Below are 21,178 nucleotides of genomic sequence, written 5' to 3'. Positions count from 1 at the left end.
TAAATTAGTAAAACATAAACAACTTTCTGTGACAAATAAGAAGTTTTAAAACTCACTTGAAAATGACAGAAGTTTCAGCATGTAAGGCTCAATTTGTTTTCCTACAATATTCTTGATATAGACATGCAATTACCATCATTGTAACTTATTAAAATTAATTAATCAATATTAAACTTGTGCATTAACATTATGTATCTGGTTAGATGTTTAGAATATCACATGACTGTGTGTTGCCAATGATCAAACTACAGGCGATTTTTTTCTGTTACAGTGTGTATAGATACTCATGATTGCAGAGGAGAGACCAGACTAATCAGCTGTACAATGGATTCTAAAAAGTTAGGACCACCTGCAAAGAAAGCCAGGTACTTAATATTGTATTATTACAGTGACAGAATGGGAGATATTCAAACCAATCAGTGTGGGTTTTTTTTTTAATTCTTTTCTAAAGATCCTGGTATTAATGATATTCTTCACATATGTAATTTATCTTTTTACAGAGTTGTTATTTTCATATTAATAAATCTATGTTAGAAAATATTGTACATAAACAGAATTTTGGTTTTGTAGAAATGACTTTGATGATGAGGATCAAGCAGGTTTTGAGGATGAGCTGGCTTTGTTTGATGAAATGGAAAGTGAACTGAAGGGAGATGTTGACATGGCAGATGAAGTTGCAGGTAAAATCCCACAAAGTAAATTCAGATGTTGATTTAATAATAATAGACAGGAAATTCACTTAACACAGGTCACTGGAATGCTACACATCTTCTTTATACACTAAATAAAGTAACTGTAGCTCAAATTGAATACATGTATATGCTGTCCATGTTTTATTCAGGTGATGGTCCAGACAATGTGCCTACAAGTACAAAATGGTCCAGGCCTCCTGCTCCTATACTTAACCCCAAAAAAGACTCCATGACTTTTCAGCAGATGGATGTAGATTATTATATTGGTGAGAGCTTGATTTTCTATTCTGGTCACAAAAATATACATGTATATTGCCTGAAGTTTTCTCCAATTTTTATTTTATATAGATATCTCTAAGATCACTAAGGCCACAGAAAATTTTAAATTTCCCAAAAGTTTAGTATTTTGAATCAATTTTTACATATACTGGTGGTGTTTTCCTATTGAGAAATAACAAAAATTCATTTTTGCATCACACGTCTTAATAGTGTTGATAACTTCAGGATGAAAATTGAAAATTATTTTGAAAAGGGAAATTTTTTCATTTGTGTCTGCAAGAAAACACATTTTTGCAGTAAAACTAGTATCTGACATTTGTGTTTTCAGGTAAACATATGGCAGGTATGCCTGGATCCACAAGTGGCCCTGTGCCTATTATTAGGATGTATGGTGTAACGATGGAAGGCCACAGTGTTTTAGCTCACATTCATGGATTTGCACCATACTTCTTTGTGCCTGCTCAGCCAGGGTTTAAAAACGAGGACTGTGATGCTTTCCGGGTAATGCTCACCAGTAGAGAGGAATATTATTGACTGTCCTACATATTTGAGAAGAATTTCATATATATTTTCAGCGATGATTGATCAAGTTAAAATTTATTTTCATTAGTTGTCAGTTTGATTTATAGACTTGTTACCCAATTTTTGGGGAATTTTTTCATTTGAATAATAATTTTGCTGATGAATATTAAATGGCTATTCACCTTACTTACAGTTTTTGAAAATTGATGCAAATTTGAGTTCACTAGTATACAATATTGAGATATCTCAATATGATTGCATTGATCAATCAAGGCTATGATGATACTGAGAGAGTAATATTGTTTAAACTGTTTTACAGACTTCATTAGACACTGTTGTTATGAAGGATCTGAGGTCTAACAGAGAGGGTCTACAGAGTGCAGTGTTGGCTGTTGACATGATGAACAAAGAGAGTGAGTCAGATTCATTGTTATATAACTTCCATAATAAGTCTTAACAAAATCTGCCATGTTGTCATAGTACCTTATGCTGAATAATCTTTCATTGAATAGCATTGTAGTACCCCTAAAGATATACCTGTTTGAAGAATAATCAATGAAATGGTCACCAATAGGCAATTGTCCACTCATATTGTTGTTAGCTACCATTTTTCTAAGTTTTTGGAATTTTAATTGTGACAACTAAAAAGTATAGCAGTGACGTTTATATTTGAGGACAGTTTCCAGGGAATTTCCAGGACCCTGACGCTCTTCAATGTTGACTTTTTAGCTCACTCATAACAAACTGACTTTCCTTCCACAGTTAAAATTCTTATTTGTAATGTTTACTTTGGAAGACTGTGTCTCAAAAAGCCCATACTCCAATATCCCAATGAAATACTACACTGAGGTCATTTAGATATGGGTAGCTGGGTTGAATAAGTAACACCCACTATGGTTACAGCTGATCATGATTTATTTGTTAGGCATTTATGGCTACCATGGCAACAGAAAAGTGCCATTCCTAAAGATCACTGTGGCCCTGCCGCGTTTAATTGCACCAGCCAAACGATTATTGGAGCAGGGATTCACTTGTCCGGGATATTTACAGCATGGATTTCAGTCTTATGAAAGCAACATAGACTTTGAAGTTCGGTAAGAAAATACAAATTTGTCTGTAATGTTAATTAAGGATCTAATATTTCATTATAATCATGAGTTTCATCTGATATTATCAAGTATTTTGTTATCAGTCATTCTGATTAACATTTCAAAGTTTGGATTTTGATTAACCCTGAAAGAAATGTTGAATAAATTGTTATATGAATGAATGTAATTGTTTTTCGTTCCCACTTTTATGAAGAGAGCATGTCTTTGTTTATGATCTGTCTCTATATTTAAAATGATTTCTGTGTTTACTCTAGCTTCATGGTAGACAGTGATGTTGTCGGCTGTAATTGGATTGAAGTTCCTGCTGGAAAATACCAGCTACGAAATCGAAGAAACATTTCAAATGCTGACAGTCGTCATCCTGCTCATACTTCACGTTGCCAGGTGGAGCTAGATGTATCTTGGGAAGACTTCATATCTCACAGTCCAGAAGGAGAATGGTCAAAGGTGGCACCCTTGAGGATCCTCAGTTTTGACATAGAATGTGCTGGTAGGAAAGGTATGTCGGTCATATGTTTTGTCCTACCTGAAAAAAATGTGAGTGTGTCCTGTGTTGAAAAAGGAAACCATCTCATCATTCCATAGAAGTCTGTGAATATTGGACTCTTTTTCTTTGTCAGGAATCTTCCCCGAGGCAGATAAGGATCCTGTTATACAGATTGCTAATATGGTGATTAGGCAGGGAGATCGTGAACCCTTCATCAGGAATGTGTTCACCCTCAACACCTGTGCCCCAGTCATAGGCTCACAAGTCCTGTGTCATATGAAGGAGGCCGACCTGTTGGAGGTATGTTATGTCCAATACTTGTGCCCCAGTCATAGGTTCACAACTCCTTTGTCATATGAAGGAGGCCGACCTGTTGGAGGTATGTTATGTCCAACACTTGTGCCGCAGTCATAGGTTTACAAGTCCTGTGTTATATGAAAGAGGCAGATATGTAATATGAGTACAAGATCAGCCTGTTGTTGATACAGAGAATGGATCACACTCAAGTATAAAATGGATATACATAATATGTTGGAGCCATGTCATTTTCCCTTCCCTTGTACTAAGTAGAATATCTTTGAAATAGTACGATGTAAGACATTCTGTGTTGATGCAGCAATAAACTGATGCCTTAAATATCATTGTTTAGTAATAAGCCTGATCCCCTTTTTTGGGTCAGAGGTTGAATGTGTTTGTCTCCTTAAACAGGTTTAAAAGTAAGAAATGTTTCTGTTCCCACAGAAATGGGCTGCATTCGTACGAGAGGTAGATCCAGATATTATCACTGGGTATAACATTCAGAACTTCGACACCCCCTACCTCATCAACAGGGCCAATCATCTCAAAGTGAAGGACTTTACGTTCCTGGGACGTATTCGAGACATTAAGTCAGTCATAAAAGAATCAACTTTTCAGAGTAAACAAATGGGAAAGCGTGAAAACAAAGTGGTTAACATGGAGGGCCGCACACAGTTGGATCTCTTCCAGGTTTGATATTGTTTTAACTTTAATAGCAGTCTTACTGTCACATTTTTGACATTAAGGAAAAGAGAAAAGATCGGATGATGTTTGAAATTGAAGTAGGAATATTTTTGATGTAGACCAAACTTTGCTTGATATTGCACCTCAGCCACTAGGTTCATTGAGCTTTGACACACACTCACCTAGGCTTGACCATTTGACATGCTAAGTTAAATTAAACTATTCCTCAGCTACTAATTTGCGGAATAGTGCTCTGAAAGAAAATTCTACATATGAAGAGGTCATGTTTATGACAGAAATGTATTCTGATCAATTAACTTTCCTCTAAGGCCTTTTCCTAGTGTAAATCTTTATCAGTATTTTATGTTGCAATTTAATGCCTGATTTGTGATAATGACGACAGTTTCCTTATCAATTATTATAGCCTATACTTGAAATTGAACTGTTTTCAACATGAAAAAAATTACCAATTAGAAATCATTAAGAAATGACAAAAACCAAATGCTGTTTTTAGTTAAAAACCAAGATTATAAAATCAGTGTGTATTTGATAACTGCCATTAAATTTCAGATTGTTTTAAGGGACTACAAATTGCGATCATATTCTCTGAATGCTGTCTCCTTCCACTTCCTACAAGAACAAAAGGAAGATGTCCAACACTCTATCATCACAGACCTCCAAGTGAGTTTTCAATATAACCAAGTCAAAATAGTAGTGAATGGGGTTAAAAAATAGTATCAAATTTGGTTAAAAAATAGTATCGAATTGGGTTAAAAAATCGAATTGGGATAAAAAAAGTATCAAATTGGGTTACAAAGAATTGTGTTGATTTCTACTTTTTGATAACTAAATAGATAGTTATTGATGTAATGAAAACAAAGTTAATTTGTACAAGTTCTGCTGGTTCGTGTACATGTAGTCGTGTACGGAACATTATTACAGAACTGGATTGGTGTAGGCGGCCAAATGATCAAAGTAGCCGGTCAAATTGGCTGGCGACCGGCTCTTATGGAAAACCCTGAAAAGGCCATTGAGCTTATGCTGTGGCATTTCCAGGACCAGTCATACAATTTTTTCAGCTTGGAGCAGAAATTAGTTAATAGGACTTATGCTGTTAAGGATGGAGTTTAACATCAAGCAATAGAGGGGTTTGGCCACATAGGGGTTAGGAGGTAAATTTTGAAAATCGTTTGAATTCCTCAAATTTGGAAGATAACTTAATGCTGTATGAATCGAGCGACAGACTGGATTTTTACTTGTATTTTGGCAGAATGGTACAGATCAGACAAGACGCCGTTTGGCAGTGTACTGTCTTAAGGATGCCGTATTACCTCTCCGTCTCCTGGACAAGCTCATGTGTGTCATCAACTACATAGAAATGGCTAGAGTGACAGGGGTACCCCTCCCTTACTTGTTGTCACGGGGACAGCAAATCAAAGTCATATCACAGCTACTGAGAAAGGTGGGACAGCTTGATTAAATTGACAGTACAGTAGGCAACATTTCTACATCAAATCTAATGGTATATCTTTGCTTGAATAGTTCTTCACTAGTTAATACAGGTGTATAACATCAGCTATTTGTTGGGTAAAACCCTTCATTTTTCTGGCTATAGTTGAACCACAGAAACAATAACATGGTATTTTTATTAGTTTTTATTAGTTTCTTGGTTTCTCACTACAAGGGCTGATTGATAAGTTGTGAGCATCATATTTAAAGCGACTATAATGTTAAAAAACACTACAAGAAAACGATATAAAACATTCAATTTACCAATAGTATGTTACAAAACTAAGACTTTCTGTTAATTACTGAAATTAAAAGTCACTGCAAACATTTTTTATTGATATCTAAAAAATAAAGAATGTAAACGTTGTGGTCCTGATCTAATTCATACATTACCGCTCGTAACCCTGATGCTGCGCATGCATATAAGCCTAGAAAGAATCAATATGGCGGATGTAAATACGAAAAGGCGACAAGGACCTAAAAGTTACCTTACAGAAAGTGCCAGAAAGCGTAAGAGGAAGGAGTCAGACCAGAAAAGGCGATATGAAAAAATTTATATTAGACAGGAGATCGATAGATGTCGAAAGATGAAGGAGGATCTTGGACTGAATACAGATTCTGACTTTGCAAAGCTGCTGCTTGACTGGCTAGCTTAATGTTAGCCCTATAATTATAACATATCCGCCTGTCATTTATTATAATCTTATATCCAGTGTTTGACAGTATATGATAAATGTTGAATGAAAATAGTTGTGTTATTCGCTTGAATTTACTATCGATGTGTGTTTGTTGTTGATTGCAAGGTGGGGATCCAATTTGCTGGTATTCGTTCTAAGTGTAAAAATATGACGGTACTGGTGTTACTGTGAGAATAACGACCGTGGTGATAAATATAACCTTCATAATAAACACATTGACACATGTTGAATGGTAAACAATATCTATTAATGTGTACAGACAAAGTATCAATTCCTGTGCATTTCTGCACAATGAGTTTTTTCTTTTTTCTGATTGTAAAAGTTATTGACATACATAAGACCTGCATTTGTTTACACTTTCCTTGTAATCCATTTTTTCTTTGTGGTGGAAGTAAATGACTTCGTCATGTGACAAGCCATGTGACCCGGTCTGCTTTCTTCGTAATAAACCGAGCTTGAACATGTTTATAAACAATAGTCAAGATAAACAATGTTCCAAGGCAGAAAAAATGTACAAAAACAACAAATTTGACATTACCGACACATCTTATCGCTTTATCATGGATATATTGTATTATTCATAAGCCGAATTCTAAGGTAATAGGGTTTGACTTTTGGCAGACATACTACATTATTTTTCAACATAATCACCTGCATTATTTATACACATCTGCCAGCATTGTTTAAGGGCCTCAGTGCCACTTTTAAAGAAGTTCTATTCTTGACTGTTCAGGAAGTACTCCATTGCATGTATGATGTCATCATTTGACCGAAAGTGGGATACCGGAAATGGTCTTTTTCGATTTTGGAAACAGATGAAAGTCCGATGGAGCAAGATCAGGCAAATAAGGCGGATGCTCAATTAGTTGAAAGCCATAATCGTTTACGGCACCCATGGCAATTACAGACTTGTGAACAGGGGCATTGTCCTGGTGGAACAACACATCTTCATCAAGTTTTCTATGGTGCTTGATGTTTTCTCTTAACTGCCTAAGAAGTGATCCATAATATGTGCCACTGATTGTTTGTCCCTTTTGCAGTAAATCTACCATCAGAATGTCATCAGGTTTCTAAAGACTGAGGCTATATAACCTTTCCAGCTGATGGAACGGTCTTTGCCTTCTTTGGCGAGGTGAACTGTGGTGCTTTTATTCTTTAGACTTTTTGTTTTGGCCTCTTGGATGGAATGATGGACTCACTTTTCATCCATAATCACAAACCTCTGCAGAAAGTTAGCAGAATCTGCCTCAGAAAGGTTCAGATTAGCACTCGATAAAGTCTGCTTGTTGTGCTTCTGATCAAATGTCAGAAGTCTTGGTTCCCAATGGGATGAGAGCTTTCACATTGCATATTTTTTCAGTGAAATCCAAACTGTACTGGTTACATATCTCTTTGCAACTTGCCTGTCAGAGTCATAACGATATTGACCATTTCAGGGGTTGAAACAGTGACAGGCCTTCCAAGACAGACACATTCTCAAGGCTCTGCCTGCCACGCTTAACTTCTGCTTTTCACTTTTCACTGTAGAATATGAAGGGGCATCATTCCCAAGTGTTGCTACCATATCAGTATGGATATCCTTAGGTGCTAGACCATTCTTTTGCAAATATTGAATCACTGCTCTTTCAGCAATTATGTCCATTTTGCAAAAGTCACTTTTCTTGCTTAATTTAGAGTGCTACCTCTTCAACATAAACTGACCAAATGACCCCAGTCTTCGGTTACACAGCCTTAAATAGTCAGGGAATGGCATAGCTTAAAAAGGACATCCCTGCTTAACTTCTTCAATACATGTCTCACACCTTACCAATCCGCCCTCGTACTAAAAACAGTACCCACAAACGTTTCATGAAATATCTTGTTTTACAGGCCAAAGAGCAAGACCTAGTGCTACCAACACAGAAGATAGAGGTTGGCGATGAGTACGAAGGAGCAACTGTTATTGAACCTGTCAAGGGGTTTGTACAACCTTAACTTACCGAGTAATTCAAAGAATGCATTGCTGTATGGCATGAAAACAGGAAAATTCTATCACAGACTTTTTAGGTAACCTGAGACAAAGTCTTATGGTGACCTATTGTTTATGTGTGTGGTTGGTAGGAAATTACACTCCAAGTTATTTGTTTGGAGGAATATTACTTTTGTGGAGAGTAATATGTGCTGTTTATGAATTCTCAAAACAGAATTTTAAATTATCTGATTTTTAACTGTGCAGGTAGGAAAAAGTTATTTTTTGTCATATCGGCCTTGAAATTTACTGGAGTAAACTTATTTCAAGAGCTATCTATCAATTTTACTGCTAGCTTGCACATTTGAAATCATACCATTTTATTGTAATTTGTTGTGGAAAGGATGTAATGTAAAACCATATGAGCTAAAACATAATTAAAACCTGATAGCATGGTCAAACTGATGAGACACAACTGGATGGATCAGTCACATATAACAATTTATGCCAGCAAATAGATGACAATGTATAATCAGATTGTTTTATATCATAGATGAAAATGTTTCCTCTTTTTATCAGGGCTCTCACACCCCATTTTGGGACTGGGGCCCAGGGCCCTTAGAATCGGGAAAAATAGTGGTGTTTTCCTTAGAATTGGGAAAACTTGGGGTCTAAATTTGGAAAAAAAGATACTATTTTGCATTGGGAATGGGGCCGAAAATCAGCCCCAAATCTGGCAGATCGAGAGCCCTGTTTTATGCCCCCTCCATATAGTGTTACACATGCCTTTTTAAAATGTTGCATCCCTTGTCATTTCTATGTCACATCTTGAAGATCTCTCATCAGATTCAGCCCATATTTACTCAATAGTGCCATTACATCGTGTTCAAAACCTTTTCTCATTAAGGTGGTCATAGGTCAATTTTAAAGGGTCAGAGGTCACATTCAACTACTTCTGCAAATTCATTAAGCAAGGGACAATCATGTCTTAAAGTCATGTTTTTAAAATGTATATTTTTGTTAAGGTTCATTTTCTGACACTTTTTTCACTGACAATATTTCGACATTTTAATGTTTTGCTTTCTTTTTTTCATAGATACTACGACATGCCAATCGCCACATTAGATTTCTCCTCCCTGTATCCATCTATTATGATGGCACACAACCTGTGTTACACAACGCTGCTCAGTCAACACACAATTACTAAAGAAGAGTAAGTCATCATAACTACATTTCTGAAAATTCATTTATAAAATTTTGTGGGAATTATTTTATTTATTTCCAGGCCATCACATTAACTTCTAAAATAAAAACTAGATTTCTGACAGAATACTAAATATTTAAATGTCTAAAACCCTATGGAATTATTTTATCAAGCTAGTAGTTTTGTTTCTGATCTGAAATCTTGGCTAATGCGATGTTCAATAGAATTTTCTGTATGTATACTTGGGATATTTGCTGCCCATAAGATTTTGTACATTACAGTGTTGTGATGTTTAGAATCTGATTCATGTGTGGTAAACTATCATACTAATCAATATGTGTAGTGTAAAGATTTTTTTAATTATATCGTGTTTGTCAAAAATTTAGCATTTATGTTTACCACTGATTGTTTGATTACCAAACAAATTGACTTTTTGATCATCAATCTATCTGACATTTTACAGGGGTGTCAGTTATATTGAGAATATTAAATTGTAGAAAAAACAGCATTTAGTGATAATTTTAAAAAATTGCAAAAGTGGAGCTTCTAGTTTTGATCAGGGCTAGGAAGAAAAAGTGACTTTTTTCAGAATTGAACACCCCTGCAATTTAGATGTAACAAATAGATCAACTACATTCCAGGTTTACAATCCATATATTTTTTTTGCAGTCTGTCTCCAGAACAGTATATCAAGACTCCCTCAGGAAATCTCTTTATTAAAGCCAAGCACAGGAAAGGTCTTCTTCCAGAAATCCTCGAACATCTGCTAGGTGCCAGGAAAAAGTAATATTTGTATTATTTTGTAGCAAAGAAATAACAAGTTTCTGTAAAGAAATTGAAATGGCATGACTTTATGTGCAAGGAAAAAACAGGAAGAACAAATCAATTTTGCAGTTCTGTGTGATATTCAGATTTCAATTATTTTGTTACATTTTGTCCTTTTTTTCAACAATTGATCAATTGAACACATTTATGTGCCTTCCAGAGCTAAAGCTGACCTGAAAAAAGAGACAGATCCTTTCAAGAAAAAAGTGTTAGATGGTCGCCAGCTTGCTCTGAAAATAAGTGCCAACTCAGTATATGGCTTTACTGGAGCTCAGGTTGGAAAACTGCCTTGTCTGGAAATCTCCCAGGTGAGAGATGTTTTATAAATTATACAGTACAAGATTAATCCATTAAATAGTTAAAACCAGATTGTTATGTACAAAGTAATCACCATCCTCGATACTCCAGGGGTTATGGTCACATATGTTCTCTGCACCCCTGGAACAAGTCATGGCAATATTGAAGGTTCCTTGTTTGTCACCTTGCGGATAAGACGAAGACACTAGTTTTATTGTTTGATGTACATCAAAGGCTATCAGGGTGGCATAACAGTATATTGCAATGGTTTTGAAGTTGGATGTCACTCTTTTGTAATCTTCTAAAAGAGCGTATCAGCTTGTGATTAATGAGTTCTTTTTCTCCTGGAACCAATCAAATTACTTTGCCTGTGCCTTCAAGTTTGCTATGACATACTCCAGGGGTGCAGCAGAAAATGAAAGTGAAGGTGGGTGATCACTGGACAAGGAAGTAGCCAAGGTTAAAAACTTGATTTATTAATTTTATTGATGCCCAGTATTATCATAAGGGTGTCCACCTCTTAAACAACCCCTATTTTAGGGGATTTAAGTAACCATCAGATATATAGATATATCTTCTAAGTCAACAATACTGTAGAATGCTATGAGTTAAGCTTTCGTTCCAGAACTAAGAGCTTAACCTCAGAGATATCATTTTCATTTCTTTACTCAGAACAAAGAAATAAGATTTTTTGACCTGGTAATGTATTGTTACATATAGAGTAGGGTCCACGTGAACATTTAAGAGTACATTTTCATAGGCACAGATCAGGGTGACCTATTGACCTTCTTATTTAATGAATTTTGATCATTATGGGTTTTTTTTATTTTCTAGAGCGTGACTGCATTTGGGAGGATGATGATTGAGCAGACCAAAAATTATGTGGAAGAGAAATACACCATTGCTAATGGCTACAAACATGATGCAAAGGTCTGTTCTCAGTTTTCAAATTTATGTGATAATGCTAGAAATTAAAAGAAATTATTCAGACATTCAAAATTATATAGAATAGTAAAAGATTGTCAGAATACCTGGACTGTCAAATTGGCAGAATACCTAGGCTGTCAGATTGTCAGAATACCTGGGCTGTCAGATTGTCAGAATACCTAGGCTGTCAGATTGTCAGAATACCTGGACTGTCAGATTGTCAGAATACCTGGACTGTCAGATTGTCAGAATACCTGGACTGTCAGATTGTCAGAATACCTAGGCTGTCAAATTGTAAGAACACGTGGACTTTCGGATTGTCAGAATACCTGAACTGTCAGATTGTCAGAATACCTGGACTGTCAAATTGTCAGAATACCTTGGCTGTCAGATTGTCAGAATACCTGGTCTGTCAGATTGTCAGAATACCTGGACTGTCAGATTGTCAGAATACCTAGGCTGTCAAATTGTAAGAACACGTGGACTTTTGGATTGTCAGAATACCTTTACTGTCAGATTGTCAGAATACCTTCACTGTCAAATAGAACATTGACAAATAAATATGACATCATAACAAAAACCTTGTGTGTATTTATAGTACTATGAATGCAATTTCCATTTGTTAGGTTCATATAATAGTGGGCAGTTACTGCGAAAGTAAACTTATAAATTAACTTGCATTAAAGCTTGAATTAAACTTTGTTAGTCAACATATTCTAACTGAAGACGTTGTTTTAAATTACAGCTATGTGACTGAAAGCTAAATTTAACTCTCTAAAAGTAAAAGAAATTTGCTGAAAATTACCCTGTCATAGGATTTTCTTTGGAATAACCATACTAAGCCATTTAGACAAAGCATGCATTAAAATGCATGATTGTCTCTGTTTTCATTACTAAATCCTATTTAGTCATGAAGATGTTTTCTCCTTGAATGAGAATTTTTTAAGTTGAATATTTTTTAAATGTATTTTGGAACTTTTATGCTCTAAACTGATTTTACCTCCTGAATGAGGCTAGTGTTTCATTTCCATATATCAACATGAATTAATACCTGTTGTTATTGCAGTTACTGTTGATCATTAGATCCATTTTATTTCATCCTGGTTCTTACCCTGACAGGTTGTATATGGAGACACTGACTCTGTGATGTGTAAGTTTGGTGTGGATACTGTTGCCGAAGCTATGACTCTTGGTCTAGAGGCAGCTAACTTCATCTCAGGAAAATTTGTTAGTCCGATCAAACTAGAATTTGAAAAGGTTGGTGTGGTATACTGTGTAATAGCAAACATAAGGTTAAGATCAAAACTCTGTGATATATTTATGTCTTGATACTCTTCAACAATAAAAAGATTTCTAAAGAATTCATCAAGTACTTGCCTCATGATAAGACATTAGTAGTTTGTGGTGGTCATTGATCTAGATTAAAGGGTTAAAGAATCATCTTTTCCCACCTTGTAATGCTCAGTTTATTTTCTTTTTTTTTTTTTTTTTTTTTTTTTTTATTTACAAGACTAAATATAGAAGGACTATTAGACATTAAAAGTGTGAATGTAAGGGTATCAATTTAGATTCATCAACAAATATTCTTGTTTTGCTTATTTCTCTTTTATGTATGATCGTTTTGTAGGTCTACTTTCCATATCTATTAATCAATAAAAAGCGTTATGCTGGTTTGTACTGGACCAACCCGGAAAAACATGACAAAATGGACTGTAAAGGGATAGAGACTGTGAGGCGTGACAACAGTCCAATAGTAGCCAACCTCATCAACACCTGTCTGCAAATGATCCTAATAGAAAGGTAAGTTTACAGGGAGATAAATCAGTTTTACATTTACCTGAGAGATACGTAAGTTTACTTTAAGTCAGGATATAGTTTGTACAATGAGGTGAGTGACAAGTAAGATGTGGAATGAGACAAAAGTTACCAGCCGGAGTAATTATGAAGTGATGGGAAGTAACTTTTCTGATGAGAGACTGGCAATCTTCTTGTGAGATAAGTGTCATAACTTTTCTATTGGGTTAAAGACAGGTAAAAGGAGGAGTGCCAGTTTAGGCCTTCTGGTGGCCATGACGAATACTTTTTATTTTTTGTCAATTAAAAACTTGAGGTTAGGCTGTAATGACATGATATTAATCTAAGGTCAGCTCAAGCCTGTTCAGTTGTTATAGGGGGGACGAGAGGGGGATCAAATTCATTATTATTGCAATAATTTTCAAACTTAAAATATTTTTTTTAGTGTTTTTCTCATAAATGTAATTTGATGATATATTTCAAAACCTTCATTAGAAAAAATGACCAAAAAATATGCCAGTTGAAAAGTAGGTCACTGTAATTAAGTGCCCAAATTACTAATTATTCACACTTGAGCACCGTTTTTTGTCTTAATGCATCTATAAACAATACGTTCTCAGAGAATTGTGAATAGCCTGACAAGTTTTAGTCAATTCAAAATTGAAAAATATATTAACAGTTTATAAAACTCCATACATTGAATACAGCCCTCAGCTTATCTTATTGATAATATCTGTTACTCATCTGTGCCCTGTTTTAAATTTGTTCGTTTTAGAGATCCAAATGGAGCTGTGGAATATGCAAAACAGACAATATCTGATCTACTATGTAACAGGATAGATATATCTCAGTTGGTCATCACCAAGGAGCTCACAAAGACTGATGATGAATACTCAGCAAAACAGGCCCATGTAGAACTGGCCCACAGGTAAAAATAGCAGGAAGAGCAAAGATGAAAGGAAAATATTCACAAAATATTTACTTTGTTGTTATGGACTTCTAAATGTAATTACTGAATATTTGGTTTCCAGAGTTAAAATCATCCTTTCTACAAATTTAGATGCAACATTAACCAGTACTCTATGAAATATGCTGTCATGTTGCAACAATAGTGATCATTGTCGGATTAACCTTCCACTCCTCAAAATGCAAACATAGCAAATAATGACACATTCTGTGTCAACCTTTTTCTACATAATTCTTTTAAAACCATGCCTTGTTAAGTGTACAGAGTCAGATTGACAGGAACTGATGGTATGTTTATATTTATCTGAAAGATTTTAGGTTGTGTTCTGTTTAGAATTAAGCGCTTTAATGGCCGGGTTGCACATAGTGCAAATCCTGGTTATAGTATGGTGAATGTCCGGTGGGAGGTATGGCTGGCGGGTGGGGAAAAGGGGCACCAGTTTTGTAAAATCAACTCCTCCTAGAGTTTTTGACGTAGAAGCTTGAAACTTTGTAGGATGTTTATATATATGTTGACAATGTGCACCTCCTATTATGGATTCATTCTGGACATTTTTCTTGATTTTCCGGGCTTTGGAACTTATTTTCCGCAGTTTGGCAGGGAAAAGGGGTACCAGTTTTGTAGAATCAACTCCTCCTAGAGTTATAGAAGCTTGAAACTTTGTAGGATGTTTATATATATATGTTGAAGATATGCACCTATTAATTTCTAGCTCATATCACTCATCCAGCAACCTGGCCAATTGTGGCTTTGCCCCATTTCATTTTCAAAACATTTACAAATAACATCAAGTATATGAGACTAAAGAAGTGACATTTTATGGTAAATATCAGTCTAATTAAAGGTAATAATTAACAAGTAGGTCACTGTCAGGGCAAATTTTACAAATTATAAATAATTTTACTTAAATCATTTCTACCAGAATAAAGAAAAGAGATCCAGGAAGTGCCCCACAACTTGGAGACAGAGTCCCCTATGTGATTATCGCAGCAGCTAAAAAGACGGCAGCTTACATGAAATCTGAGGTTAGTATTGAGTCATACTAAAAGTTTCCTCTTACAGGTACATTAAAGATATCAGAATTCAAATTTAGCTGAGTGTATGATACAGTGTAATGTGTCTGATTTCAAAGAAAACAAACAAGAGGTGCAAAAATATTTTTTCTTTTTCTTCAGTTGTATTGTACCTGTAATTAAAGAAAATAAAGTAAATAAAAATCAATAAATGAGATGAAATCAAATCTTGAAGAGAATATTTTCAAGTTTTGGTCTTTATGTTGTTGATCTGACTTGTTAACTGAATATTCTGAGATGGATTTCTTAGCTGCTAGAGATTGTGTTTGAATATTTGAATGAACAAATTACATTACACATGTTTTTACAGTAACCACCATTATACTCAATTACTTTTGTGTTGTCAATGTGTTGCCATGGCAATCATTTTGATAGGCTACATAAATCGTGGTGGCCATCTTGCTGAGACAGGTCATTGACATTTACACTGAAATTATTCATAAAAACTTGTAAAAATCTGACATTAAATTGTGGGGTGGAAGGAACGGTGTTGACAAATTTATTGAGGTGATGAAATTCGCTTTTCTTCCCCTCAAAGTCTAATCAGTTAACAGAATGTAAAGAAATGAACCAATTGTCTGTACCTCTCAAAAAAATATGTTGTAAATTTTCTGGAATATGTTGTAAATTTCAGGAATATGTTGTAAATTTCAGGAGTTTAGACCAGAATTTCATGTAAATAATGGTTTTTGACAGTTAATCCACAAAAATAAACGCATGCCTGTATTATTATGTATAAAAGGATATAATTTATTTGTGTTATTTATCATATTGACTTTGATCTGTCATTTTTGTCTGATTTAGGACCCTATATTTGTCCTTGAAAACAACATCCCCATTGATACCCAGTATTACCTGGAGAACCAGCTGTCCAAACCTCTGTTAAGGATATTTGAACCAATTCTTGGAGAGAAGAAAGCAGAATCTGTCCTTTTACGTGAGTTGGTTCGACAAGCTTTATCAAATGTTTGATTCTTTTCTTCATATCCCTTTTATTAGAGCTACAAATACTTTTGTTTTATTTCAAAGTGTGGAATTAACTTCATATCCTTGTATCATGTGAGAAGATCAGTCAAATTTTGTTTATAGTGTAACTTTTTTAATGGCAATAAAAATGAGCATCCTGAAAAGCTATTTATTGTAAAATCTACTCACTAATAGATGGCGACCATACCCGCACAAAAACCAAGGTAACAGCAAAAATTGGTGGCCTAATGGCATTTGCTACGAAAAAGGAGAAATGCATTGGCTGTCGGACAGTTTTAGATGACAGTAAGTGTTTTACTGAAAAGTTTTTTCGTTTTTCTTTTGCATTCGGAATTATTAAGATTTTAAAATTGTTGTTTTCTTGTCACAAATTAATAAGCTGAATCTCTCAATTCTTAATATTGTCTGTTGTTTAATATCTACAATAAATTGTAAAAAATCTAAAGACTTTTACATTTCTTTTGCAATGTGTTGTTCAAACGTACACAAGTCAGTAAGATACATGAATAGAGAAGTTGTTACTAATCTGTGATAAGAATTTCCCTACAAAGTGAACAGAGATTATCATATCACCCCTTGTTTTTGTGGGGTCATGTTATTCTGCATATAGAAATATTTACGCCTTAGAGCTTTTGATGATGTGCCTGTTTTCAAGTAAATCTTTTAAATTTTGATAAAACCAATTGTCTATGAACCTGTTTAATGGTTTCTGTTATTTGATGTTTTCCCTAGCATCTGCTGTGTGTAAATATTGCAAGCCTAAAGAATCTGGTATCTACCAGAAGGAGGTGTCACACTTGAACATGTTAGAGGAGAAATTTTCTCGCCTTTGGACACAGTGTCAGCGATGTCAGGGCAGTCTTCATGAGGATGTGTTGTGTACAAGGTAAACAATGTTTTATACATCATCCAGTACATGATCCTGAGCAGAGTCTGTGAATTTCATGATCTGCTGTAAAAATACTTCGGTATGACATTCAACAAAGTGGAGTGCTTAAACCCAACACCTCACTCATATATGATTCCACTGATACCATGTTACGTCATTTCAGTTGATTAGCTTACAGTCATATTCGTGACAAAAATATAAGATCTTAGGTGAGTTTTTGTTGCCTGTGAGATTTTATGAAACAAGTTTTAGAAGTTTTTTTAATTGTGAATTTGTAATTTAAAACAAATTTAAGATATAAGCCATTGTGTTTTGCTCCAATCCTTGGTATGACATCAATCTCAATATTTTTGACATCATAATCAATTTCTGACTCGGAGTCATTGGAAAAATGCTTTAGTGTGTATTACACTACTGACACATGCAAAAATACTTCATAGGTGAAGTCACTGGATAACAAGGTAATTGTAAAATATTAGTTGAACATTATGATTTTTATATCATCTTTAATTGTCTTGTCAAGATTTAACATAGTTTTATATAGTTGAGTAGTTAAGACGTTCACCTTGTTTCTTTGTAGTCGGGACTGCCCAATATTCTACATGCGGAAAAAAGTACAAAAAGACTTGGCTGACCAAGATAAACTTATGATGAGATTTGGTGTTCCTTCGTGGTGAAAGTGGCTTCTAGATTATGGAGAAAATGTCAGTGTCATTCTCACCTTAGCAGTTATGTGATCGACCTCGTCAGCTGCAGATTATCATGAGGCAGAATTATTTTCCTATATGACTTGCTATTTTCAGCACCAATGGTTATGAAACTTTGTGGAAATGGAAAAGTGAAAAGTTCAGTTTTAAAACTGATCTTCAGAATAAACAGATATCTGAGTATTCTGATATTTTTGCAGTTTGGTAAAACGGTACAAATTGTGATACAATTATATATTCAGAAATTATCTCTAAAAAAAAATCTGGACACAGATTCTAAGTTAAAGATAAAAAATCTGGACACAGATTCTAAATTAAAGATGAAAAATCTGGACATAGATTCTAAATTAAAGATAAAAAATCAGGACGTAGATTCTAAATTAAAGATTTGTATCCTTTCTGTGGTGGAACTGTGACAGACTGAAGGAGGTAGTTTTAACGGTTTCATTCCAATTTTCCAGTTTTTCATTTTGATTAGATGTTGAGATAAAAGTCCAGTTTTATCCAAACTTCATATATGATTGGAGATGTTTTAAAAAAAAAAGAAAACAAACTTCAGAATTTTAAATTTTGATAGCTCAATTTCTTAGAAAATGCAATTCCAAACATATTTATCAAGATGAAAATTTCTCATTTCTGTTTTTCATAAATAATATTTTTGAGAAGAATTATAAGAAATGTTTACAATATCTGTTTGGTTGATTCATTACATTTCAAAGTAAGTTACATGTAATAGTCATCCTGAAGTCATACAGTGTAATACAGGATATGGTTTTTGTCTGGTGTAGAATAGTGAGATTTCTGCCTATATTACATTAAAGTGATGTTGAGAAGTACTACCATTTACTGGTACTCAGGAAATCTATAATATTGAAACAAGTACTGTAATAAATCAGACTAGTTTCTTCCCTCTACTCTTGGAATGACTTTTTAGGGGGGGAGAGGGTTAGAAAATATCATTAGGTAAAGGAGGGGTATCAATTAGGGCCATTTTACAACCACTAAATGGTCAGTCTAAAAAAATTTTAAGAAGATTGTGAAGGTCAGTGTCCTATTTAAAACTCCAGATTTTTTGTGAGCTTATGGAATAATTTCAGGTCAAAATAGGTGTCAAGTAAAAAAATGTAAAAAAAAAGTTCTTAGAATTTTTCAGTTAAGTAACTAATTTAAATGAAGTTGAAACAAGCAAATTTGTGGACGTTTATATCCCCTCCATCTTTTAATGATTAAAATTTATAAGGCAGCTAAAGTCAGAATAAAGGATTCCAGTGAAATCCATTACCATTTAGTGAAGTCATCACACAAAAAGCGATGGACCAATCAGAAATAAAGTACCTAATTAATTATGCTCAAATGTCAACAAATGAAGTCAAAAGAAGCAGTCGCATGTCAAATAGATGGGTTGTTAATTACAGTATAGAAATTAGCATCGATCAGTCACTTACTGGCCTGTGATCATGAAGTAATTATAAAAGCCTTATTGATTTCTATGTAATGATACACCTTGATGTAACCAGACCATAGACCGACAGCTTTCAATTCTCTCCAACACACTATTTTGGTACCATGTTCTGAGAGAATCGAATTTGACATGTTGATAATAAGATCTCTTGACATCCAAACTAATGTATCCTTTTACTCTTTGCATGAAAGGTCATTGATTATATACAATTCTGTAATGAAGGCATTGAAATGTTCTTGGGGAGAGAAAGAAAAAGATGAATGGTATTTGAATTCTGAATACCATACTGTTATTAATTACAAATATTGATAACTTTATTTATATGCAGATTTGTATATACATACATTTTGTCTATAAATAGAAAAAATGCAGTAAAGTGCTCAAATGTTGCTCTTTTTTTGTTTTGTTTTTAATTTTGTTTACTTGATGAATGTACATATTAAACATATAACATTCATAAGTTCCTCCCTGGTATATGGTTTGCCCATGGGGAAGAATTTTATGGATAATAATTTATTTACTAAAGTATAGTATGTGTATGCATATTACTGGGATTGGCCTAGATTTATTTGGCGGGTGTCGTGGATGAAGCAAATGACGCTTACTCTTCCGGAACACATGGTCTTATACTCCTTAAACTTTGTCAGCAGTTTTCATCTAAAGCATTCTTTTGATAACATTTTGCATTAGTTTTTTTAATTTGATTCGGGATAATGATTATGTCGACACGTTGGTATTTTCTTGTTTTAGGATCGCGTAGTGAAAACGCTGGTTAATGCGTTACCGTTGAATGTGAAATTTTGTGTCAGTAGTTGGAATAACAAATATCCAATAAGTTCCATATCCTGTATCCTCTCATTGTTCTAGTAATGCGCCTGTAATGACAGTATCCGGAAGTAGTAGAACATAATCCCCGTGTCTATTTATAGACATAATTGTTCTAAAATGCCCCATTAAACAACATTTTCACTGTTTCTTACTTGTAGTAAAAACATATTGGGAGCAAACATAATGCGCTTTCTACTGAATATCCCCATTCCCTATTTGACACAATAGTGAAGAGAACAAAAAAGATATGTTTGAAATCGCATTTATTTTCTATAAAACAAGTAATTTTAATGCATAATGCATGCAGCTGATGAGAGAGTAAACAAAGTTTCAAAGCAAACCCTTTTACGAGAGCCAAACCGATAATTTTATCGGAAAATTGCAAATTGCTAAATATCGAAATGTTTGAGACAGCCGCAGAACTTTGTAATATGTGCAATATTCAAACGGAAGTAGAGGCTTTGTTGTCACATTTCTTCTCGTAAACAAGAATAAAAAGAAAAATAAACTTGCCCCATGATTAACAAATATAATATAACCGAAATCAGAGTTAGAAAAAATAAATTAGGCGGTTAACACACACACACACACAAAAAATAATAATACATTAATATTTTTGATCACTTTTCATTACTGAATTATTTCGGAATACCATCAAGCACATTATCCATTTTCAAGTGAGATTTTTAAAAATCTGATCTCCGATTTAAAATGTTATTTCAAGGTATCAGATTGTCCAAAGATCAGTGTACCATTGAGCTTTTGAATGTGATTATCACTTACTAAAATGTCCCAAGTTTTATTGTTACCGCCGTTAGATATGCCCATCTCCAATGTGGTTACTGTTTTGTTGATAATGTCGGTGTTTGGAGTTTTCCCCTGTTTGTCTCTCTAATTTACTAATGGTTAATTCAGAGTGTTATCAGATAAAAAGATCACCAAACCCGAGATAAAAGTCTGATGAAAGGTTTGACATCAAACTCAACAACCAGG

The 21,178-nt window shown here is 34.3% G+C and overlaps 1 protein-coding gene across 1 annotated transcript; it reads left to right on the top strand.

Annotated features, from left to right (window-relative positions):
• Nucleotides 1-299: 299 nt before the first annotated feature.
• LOC132563261 (DNA polymerase delta catalytic subunit-like) lies at nucleotides 300-18,489 on the top strand. The gene is made up of 24 exons (XM_060228020.1): nucleotides 300-365; nucleotides 571-680; nucleotides 842-958; nucleotides 1,300-1,472; nucleotides 1,813-1,906; nucleotides 2,419-2,587; nucleotides 2,857-3,101; nucleotides 3,223-3,389; nucleotides 3,831-4,076; nucleotides 4,641-4,751; nucleotides 5,341-5,532; nucleotides 8,147-8,235; nucleotides 9,322-9,438; nucleotides 10,099-10,212; nucleotides 10,415-10,562; nucleotides 11,386-11,481; nucleotides 12,598-12,735; nucleotides 13,106-13,278; nucleotides 14,048-14,200; nucleotides 15,162-15,264; nucleotides 16,117-16,249; nucleotides 16,474-16,584; nucleotides 17,032-17,185; nucleotides 17,769-18,489. The coding sequence occupies exons 1-24, from the start codon at nucleotides 325-327 to the stop codon at nucleotides 17,863-17,865; spliced, it is 3,291 nt and encodes a 1,096-aa protein (XP_060084003.1). The 5' UTR covers nucleotides 300-324; the 3' UTR covers nucleotides 17,866-18,489.
• The last annotated feature ends 2,689 nt before the right edge of the window (nucleotides 18,490-21,178 follow it).

The sequence above is a fragment of the Ylistrum balloti genome, unplaced genomic scaffold, assembly GCF_031769215.1.
Source record: "Ylistrum balloti isolate Yb309-2 unplaced genomic scaffold, AGI_CSIRO_Ybal_v1 Utg371656, whole genome shotgun sequence".
Classification (NCBI taxonomy): domain Eukaryota; kingdom Metazoa; phylum Mollusca; class Bivalvia; order Pectinida; family Pectinidae; genus Ylistrum; species Ylistrum balloti.
Note: the sequence above shows the minus strand (reverse complement) of the source record. Positions and strands in the feature narration are given on the sequence as shown.

What these genes read in the sequence shown, in the direction of transcription:
- LOC132563261 (XM_060228020.1), top strand. Translation starts at nt 325, where the DNA reads ATGGATTCTAAAAAGTTAGGACCACCTGCAAAGAAAGCCAG. An exon ending in GGATGTAGATTATTATATTG is followed by an intron (nt 959 to 1,299) that starts GTGAGAGCTTGA and finishes TTGTGTTTTCAG; the next exon opens with GTAAACATATGGCAGGTATG. An exon ending in CTTGTCTGGAAATCTCCCAG is followed by an intron (nt 10,563 to 11,385) that starts GTGAGAGATGTT and finishes TTTATTTTCTAG; the next exon opens with AGCGTGACTGCATTTGGGAG.